An 8,658-nucleotide genomic window follows, 5' to 3' on the forward strand; every position below is an offset into this window, starting at 1 on the left:
CGGGGAGGTGTGGCCTTCCCCCCCCCCCCCCCCCACCGAGCCGATCGCCAAGCCAGGGGGGAGAGGTGCAGGGTGGGGGTCCCTCAGTGCGCTTGGCAGACCCAGAAGTGGTCTGGAAGTAGTTCCACTCCATTTTTGGGCTTGCCACCAAGTGCATGGTTGCCCATGCTCCCGTGGGACGCTCCATCTCTGCTCTTTTTACAGCCCTGCTCCACTCCTTTAATCTATAAGGTGCAAATCTACTCTGCCTCTCTTCCTTTTGACAGGCTGTTTTCATTTACATATAGAGGGTTTCAGAGGCTACTGTTCCATTCATTACTTAGCTCAGACTGCATCTGCAGCTTGATGCAGTCAATTCCCTTTTGTCCATTGTATTTGAGTCTCCTTAGTTACCTGAATCCTGTGTAGTCACTGGAGCTGTGGCCTCGTCCGTTGAGGTGTCTTGATGTAGCACAAGGTTAGTTCTATCCCTTCCTTCCTTCACTAGTCTTTTGTAAAGAAACGAATGTGCATAACAGTGCAACCTGAAGAAAAACACTTGTTTAGTGTACTCAAACGTGTGTGTATGTGTGTGTGTGTGTAATAAAAAGGGATTTGTTAATTTTAATGTAAATAGTAGTGCATTCAAATGCATAGGTCTTGTTGCCTAGTCTATGCCATGAGAACTGATACAATAGTTCTTTTTAATTACACAGTTGCTCTCAAGTTATACAACAAATCATGTAAACCAGTGGTGCTGAACCTTTTCCTCTGGCAGGCCAGAGGGGCAGTGCCTGGTCTAACCGTGGGTCCCATAGTAATTCAGATCCAGCAACTGGGGCCGGTATGGTGGCTACCATCTGGTCACCAGGAGAGGGGGTAGAGGGTATACCAGCCTGAGCCTGGCCCCACAGTGGGGGAGAAGGGGGGCTTCACTTGGACCTGGTAAGGGGGTGGGACCTGGGGAGAAGGAGGTACATAACCAGGCGGGGTCATAGAGACATGGCTCAGCCTCAGGGTGGGGAAGGGAGGTAAGAGGCATGTCTTGGCCACAGCCTAGCCCTGCACGAGGGTGGTGGGATGGAAAGGGGGCTTGACCCAGGCCCATGGGGGACAGCGGGCCTGGTCTGGCCCCATGGGAAAAAAGGTGGCATGGCCCAGTCCCAAACCAGCCCCATGGGGAAAAGGGTGGAGCATGGCCCAGCCTCACAGGGAGAAGCAGGGGCACAGCCTGGCTATGACTAGGTATGCAGGGCATGGGGTTTGGGAATTTGGCAGGGGGAGGGTGGGCATACTAATGGCCACTGCTCTCTTGCCACCAAATTGCTCAGCCTGTAGGGAGCACCGCAGGCCAGATCCAATGTCTCCGCAGGCCACGTTTTGTGTGTAGGCCTGGAAGTTGAGACCCCCCAGCTCTCCCAAGTATAACAATGTAGTTTTAGGCAAGCAAGCTACACAGTAGAGTCTTGCACTATCTGAAGGTTTTATGGCAGTAATTGTAGCTAATACTGAAAACTAGGTGCAAGCAACTGAAGTCGCACGCAGTACTAAAACCTTATATTTATAATGAGATTTGATCACATAGATTGCGTCTCTGTCACTGGAATGAAAGTAACAGGTATTATTCAAGCTGTTTTTCTGTTCATTTTTTAGCTTTGTATTCTAGGTTACATGGGCATTTACCTTTAGCAGCTATTGCTTCCTGCTCTAATACAGGTTGGAAGAAATATGCACTTAAACAAAACAAAACACAAAAAACCTGGCACTGTAGAATATACTTCAGTGTGTCTCACAGCTTCTGGTTTATTTGTAAAAAATATCATGAAGGACTGGTGAATTACTCCTATCCTTCTACTGAATAATCAGGGGTGGGCAAAATACAGCCCATGGGCCAGATCCACCCCACCAGGCCATTGTCTCTGGTCCACAAGAACCCTCCAGAAACAATTATTACCAGCCTACAGCTGCCTCTTTGAAAACAAGTGGGAGGTGGGCTTTCAGCGGTTGCACGCCATTGGACTGTCGGGCTCTGTGCTTCTACCTGTTGGGCTCCCGGCACTCTGTCTGGGAGCCCCATGCAGAGGCACTGAGTATGATGCCACGCAACTGGATAGCTGGTGGGGGAGGTGGGTGGGTGTGGCCCCCGCCACAGCACACAGCCCCTGGCACCAGCAGTAACAGCAGGTTGGGCTTGAAGGCATGCACCAGCTCGCTGGGTCGGATCAGCTCTGTGCTACCATATGCAGCTCCCAGGATTTGGCCAGAGCTGTGCACCACCAGGGAGCTGGCCCAGGTGCACCCTGAGGGCCTGCTGCCTTCTGCTGCTGCTGCTGGCAGCAGGAGCTGTGCACCATGGGGGGGGGCATGTGGTGTGGGGCCCACAGTGACCCACGCAACCCCCCAACTGCTCCCCCACAAACCCCATGCCCATTCCACCACAGATCATCCCACAAATCCTATACCCCCCCACCCCCCCTCACAAGATGCACCAAACCCCCCTGCACCCCTTCACAAGCCCCACCCACACAGTATACAAGAATAAAACTTTATTTTTGAGCTATTATGCAATCACCTCTATATACACTGTGCAAACACATGTAAATCAGGAAAAACTTTTTTTCTAAATAAAATTAAAATATGTTTTAGTAGATGTTTGATTTTTAGTATATGATTTGGTTTGTTTTTTTTCTGGTTCCAAGATGGCACCCCCCCCCCCAAAAGAATACATCCGGGACAAAGCAGGTGGAGGGCGAAGTGACTTCCGGTGGCAAAAGTCAGGGGTTAGGGATGGGACTTCTGGTCCCAAGATTGCAATCAGGGGGTGCGGCGCCTGCCAAGGGGCCGAGCTACCCTTGCAGCTCTCTACAGCTCACCAAAAATCATTAAGTGGCCCTCCAGGCAAAATAATTGCCCAGCCCTGGAATAAATATACTCAAAGGGCTGAGGTCACATAGCAACTAAGCAAAGATAAAGTTGGAATAGAACATTGATTTCTTGCACATATAGTCATTAGGGCTGTGCAAAATGGCAATGTTTTGTTTGATTTTAGATTACCGTTTTGAAAGGACAGTGTTTCATTTCACTGTTTCAAAGCACTGTTCCATTTCATTTTGCCTAAACTGTTTCACTGTTTCAATGCTGTTTCAACACATTTCGGCGTTTCGCCCATAGACTATAATGGGGAATCAGGAAAATACCTATAACTTTGTAATTTCTTGCCTAATTTGGATGAAAACAGCAGAGATCATAGCCCCTTCTGAGGCCATAAAATCTGTCATGGTATAGCGGTTTCTGGGAAACAGTACCTCAAAGTGTTCAAAGCAAAACTCATGATGTGTGAGTGTGAAGGCACAGGGGGATGAAAACAACAGGCATGGTAGTCCCTGGTGAGACCATTAAGCCTGCTACCTTTCAAGGTGATAGGTGCAGGGGTTTCTGGGAAACCACACCTCAAACTGTTCAGAGCAAAACTCATGACATTTGTGACTGTGTGTGTGTGTTAATGGAGAGCAGGATGAAAACATCAGGGATGCTAACCCCTTCTGAGGCCATGAAGCCTGCCAGCTTTCAAGGAGATAAAGTGCAGTTTCCCTGAAAACACTTCACCTGTTGTGGAGTAGCATCCCTAGAGATGGTCATGATACCCCCTAGGGCCCTGTGACTGTGCCAGCTCTGCCCTGTGGGCGTCTTCCCTTTTCACCTGCCACCATGTCTTGTTGGAAAAGGTAATAGGGAGGCTGCCCTCGAGCTTCAGCTTAGTCATGGTCCTAATGGACCCCACTAAACCCTGTAGGTTCTTGGACCCCCTTGCTGGGACCCACCCTAAGTAGGTGCCTCAAGGGGACACCCTAAGCCTTATGGGCTAGATGCGTGGCTCCAACCATCCCTTACCATGCCCCGTGCCTTGCAAATAGTATATCAATATCAACCCTGTAACAAGGTCTCAGTCTCGCTCTACCTTCTATTGTCGCTGGGCTCTCTATGCCCGTCGCTGCACCTTCACTGGCACTGGGGCCTCTACACAACACAGTAGTGTACCCCAATGAGGTCTCCTCCTCCCCTACAGCCTCAGTCCGGTCCACCACTTTAAATAAAAACAGGTAAGCAGCACAGTAGCACTAGCATCTCAGGCAGCCAAAATGTCACAGAGCCTTTCTTTCATTTCCTGCAGGAGCTGCTTCTCCAGCAGCTTCCAGAGAACTCTCCCTGCCAGCCCTAGCCTTGGGGCTTAGGTGTGCCCAGGGCCCTGCCTCCTTCCAGTTGGCTGACCGGGGACAGGTGCTAGGGATGTAGGTTGTAGCCATGTTGGTCTAAGGACATGGCAGACAAGGTTCTTTGGGTCAATCTCATATCTTTTTGTAGGCCAACTGAATAGTTGGAGAAATATATCTTACCAAGCTTTCAGATTGAAAACCCTTCCTCAGACTGAGAAAGCACCTGCAGTTGGTGTGTGTGCTCTTTCTGGATGGAAAGAATAGTAAAGAATTCAGAGGCTGGAATGCAATGCAGGCAAGAAAGCAAGTCAGTGAAAATGGAAATGGAGGTATCAGGGGGTGAGAGAGAGGCTGGGGTAGTGGGGGGAGGGGGATGTAGCAGGTAAAAGTGGAGAGGTACAGCACGTTGTAGTGTGTCATAATTCCAATGTCTATATTGAGTCCATGAGTTTCTGTACCTAGGAGGTTGATGAAGTACAGTTCATAGGCTTGTCTTTGAAAAGTGGTATGTAAATTCAAACAAGCACTGAACCTCACTAACCTCATCACCAGAAGTCAATTTCCTACAGCCCAAAGCACACACAATGGATCCAGATCATGCCATGACAAGACATGCAAAACCTGCCAACAATATCTCCAGTATGGAGATATCATCACAATACAATACATGTCTCCATCAGGGCACCGGATGCCCTGATGAAAAATACATTGATAGATTTTCAGTGTGCGCTCACTCTAGTGCACAGTTGTTACTTGGTATCTCCTAAGACACGAACACCCAACTGCCTGTCTCTACCTGAGCCCCAATACTCAAAGGGAATTTACAAACCACTTTTCACAGATAAGCCTATGACTTCACTTCAACCTCCTGTATACAGAAACTCATGGACTCAATATAGGTATTGGAATTATGACACACCACAACCTGCCGGACATCTAACTCCCCAGGTACCTTTCCACTTCTACCTGCTACATTCCCCTTCCTCCCATGGCAGTTCACCTTGCCCAATGAGCCACCCCTGCAGCATGTGGTTCATGGCCCCCATGATCTCTGTTGCCATGTGGGATTCATCCATCACGGCTTGAAGGAGAGCCCACTGATGGTCGCACCAGTGCCCTATAAGGGAGAGGTAGGCGTGATCACCCCAGCTGCTGGATGATCACCCCAGCTCTGGATGTCTGAGGTGAAGTGTAAGGCTACCTGCGGAGCTGCCTTGCACAGCTCCTCCCTCAAGTACTTTCTGCATGCCTCATACAGAGAGGGCACCACTGTCCTGCTAAGGGTGCTGTGTGCCGGCAGTTGGTAGGATGGGGCCATGAGTTGAATGAGTTGCCTGAACCCTGGATGCTTAACAAAGGAGAAGGGCTGGCCATCCAGAGCAAGCATCTCCCCAATGCTCTGGGTGGCCTTGCTTGCCGTGGTAATGCATCCCACCCCTGTGTGCCTGCCTTTCCCCCACAGTTCAAGGGTGGTCTGCCTCTGCTTTGGGGGAACGGGGGCTTTCAAGCAAGAGGGGGGCTTCTTTTTGGGCACATTGCCAGTGGTGCCAGGCTGATGAGGAAAAAGGGCAACGGGGTGGTGCCTGTAGAGATGCATCAGCATTCCCGTGGTGCTCATGCATTTCGCTCCCTTGCCACAGCTGGTTTTGGCTTGGCAGTGCAGGCAGGTAGCATATGTAGGATCATTTGCCAGCTCAAAATGATCCCAGATCACACTACCCACTTGTTTCTGGGGTGCGGATGTGTGTGTGGATGTTGCCTTTCCCCCCCTCCTCAGCAGGTGGAGGCACAGCAACAGGAGGAGCAGACTCACTTGAGCCACTTGCCTCCACAACCTCAACCTCCTCCGAAGTGCCTTCTGGGGAAGGAGACCTGCCTCTAGTGGGGAGTGCTCCCTGCCTCTAGAGGAAACTTGATGGGTGTGGAGCACAAACTCAGATGATTCCCCCTTCTTCCCCACAATTTCCCTTGCTATGGCAATCAGATCCAGATCCAGCTCTTCCTCTGGCACTGGAGGGCTCAGCCTGGGAATTGAAATTGTGGTGGAGAAAACTGTAATGCTGGTGCTGCTTCTTGTTGTCATGGTGGTGGTGCTCGGGGTTGTTGTTATTATGGCAGGTGTTATTGGAGGGGATGCAGACACTGCTCCCATCTCCTTGGTGCCACTAGCAGGAGAAGCAGCATGGCTGCTAGTTGTTGGAAAGAGGTTTCATCTAAGTTTTGGTGGGGGTGGGGACTTAGAGCTCTCCCTCTGCCCCCTTGTCCGCCCTGGCCAAAAGAGTGGCCACCTGCCTTTCCAGCACGCTTCATGTTTGGTGTGCTGGAAAATCTGTGTGTGTTTCTGTAACGTAATGTATGTATTTATTTAATATATAAATATATGTTCTGTAATATATGTTGTGCTTTCCTGCCCAGACAATGCAGACTGTCAGGGAAAACACAGATTTCTTTTATGTGGAGAAAGAACTACAGAGAATAACAAAAACAAAAAGAGAGTTTTGGGGGAGGAATACATTGAAAGGGATGGATTAGGAAAAGGTACTAGGGTGTTTCGGAAAGGATTGGATCCCACTTGCTAGAAACAGACTAGCAAGTAAAACGTGAGAGCCTTTCTGATGCTGCTGGAGGACACAGCTCAGTAAGGTGACAAAGGCACAGCTGACAGCTCATTTCAAACAATGCTGTTATGCTCCTTCTCCGTCCCTCCCCCAGAGCACAGGGATTGGAAGGGACCTCAGGGAAGGATCAGTCACTGGCCAACTACACAGTCAATATCAGAGCAGTCCTTCCCCCCTCTCCTCCTCCCGCTCCTGAGTTTCTATTTCCCTTCAAGCCTGGCTTCAAAACTTGAAACTTCAAAATTCTTGAAACGTTTTGAGTGCCCTTGTTTTGTTTCAAAGCTGTTTCAAAGCCTTGTGTTTCATTTCGATTTTGGTATTTTGAGCTCAAAACACATTGAAACACCTTTGAAACGAAACATCCGTCGAAATTTTGCACAGCCCTTATAGTCATAAATTATAGGAGTCCATTAACTTCTATTAATTATTAAAAACCTCTGTTAAATTTTGGTAAACCAAAATATATTAGCTAATCAGCTTAAATTGTATTTCTTCCCTGTTCATTTTAGCAAATTTCAAAAGAGCTTGCATCGATATTAATACTTTCTCAGGCATTCCATCCACTAAATTAAGCTGAGTACTTGGCACTGAACCTAGGTACTCTTGATAAAAGTGAAAATTTTCATATCAGGAGAGCTTCAGGACACATTCCTAATGTCACCAACAGTTCAGTGTACTTTGGGCCTGCTGAATTTCCCATTTTCGCAGCATAATAAATATTACAGAACAGTTTGTGTTGCTGTGCACTATAAAAGTTACTGTGCTGTGTGTCAGTAGCTGGATATTATACTACTTACATGGGAAGTACTAAAGAGTAAAGTGACTTAGGATCATTTAGGATAACTATAAGATATTATGTCAATTCTATGCCTGTTAACTAATTAAGTGCCTTACTTGAAGTCTGCTCCTTTGAGCTTTTCAAACTTCTTATGTTCCATGTTGTAGCAGGGGATCATATTTCCATTCCACTTCAAACTATGCCGCTCTTCAATCCCTGGCACAAATCCACTGATAGCACTCCTTGTTCTGTTCACTGGGCTTGCAGAACTGATATCACGTGGTGCATTCTGCAACACTGACAGGGCAGGGATAGGCTAGGAATATTCATGTATAAAAACAAAGTAACAACAATTAGTTTAATAGAATGATTTATGCTTGAGAAGCAGAACAGGGCTGCAGCCTATGCAGTACTGTTAGATATCTTAAAAGAGTACATAAATAATTGCTCTGGATGGCTCTAAAGGGCAAACTCTCAAAGAGCTTTGTGGGAACCCTGCTGTTGGTGCCAATGGCCCCTAGCCACTGATAAGACCCAGGTCATCCCATGTCTGTGCAAGGGGGAGCATCCCCTCAGGCTGAATCAGTCTCAGAGGGGTCCAGCCCTGGGAAAAAAAAAAACATGATCCCACCAGGGAGTGCCAGCATTCTCCCATAGCTGGAAATGGGCCTCTGGGAAGGCTCAAGCCCAGGCCCATCTGCCTCCTGCCCCCTGCATAGATCTGGGCACTGGTCTGTGCAAGGGGTTGGGCAGCTTTCCTTTGCATCTGGACCTGTCCATCCACCAGGAGTTCATAAGAGTGAAGCTTGCTTTCACCTCCCTCACAGACAGGGCAGAACCTGGCCAGGTATATAAATGAACAGATCTAATGCCACTGAACATGGGCCAAGCATGCAGTGTGAAGGAAGTTCTCAGTGCTTACAAAGTGGCTGTAGCTACAGCCCACTGATTTAGGTCCTGCTTTATACCGGGGGGGTGGGAAAGCCTGATATTCTTCGCTGCAGATTCTGATTCCTGGTAATTCATGACAATTAAGTTAGAAATGTCCATTTCTAAAATGAGTTATTCC

The 8,658-nt window shown here is 48.4% G+C and overlaps 1 protein-coding gene across 3 annotated transcripts in view; it reads right to left on the bottom strand.

Moving 5' to 3' along the window:
* KIAA1257 (KIAA1257 ortholog) overlaps positions 1–8,658 on the bottom strand; it is a 111,184-nt gene that overhangs the window by 5,773 nt on the left and 96,753 nt on the right. For all 3 annotated transcript variants that reach the window (XM_006023887.2, XM_006023888.2, XM_025204526.1), the window contains 2 exons: positions 7,706–7,905; positions 394–524 (listed from right to left, as the gene is read on the bottom strand). In XM_006023887.2, coding sequence (XP_006023949.2) covers positions 394–524; positions 7,706–7,905 — 331 coding nt within the window. The remainder of the gene's footprint in view (positions 1–393; positions 525–7,705; positions 7,906–8,658) is intronic.

This window comes from Alligator sinensis, unplaced genomic scaffold, assembly GCF_000455745.1.
Source record: "Alligator sinensis unplaced genomic scaffold, ASM45574v1 scaffold81_3, whole genome shotgun sequence".
Taxonomy (NCBI): Eukaryota; Metazoa; Chordata; order Crocodylia; family Alligatoridae; genus Alligator; species Alligator sinensis.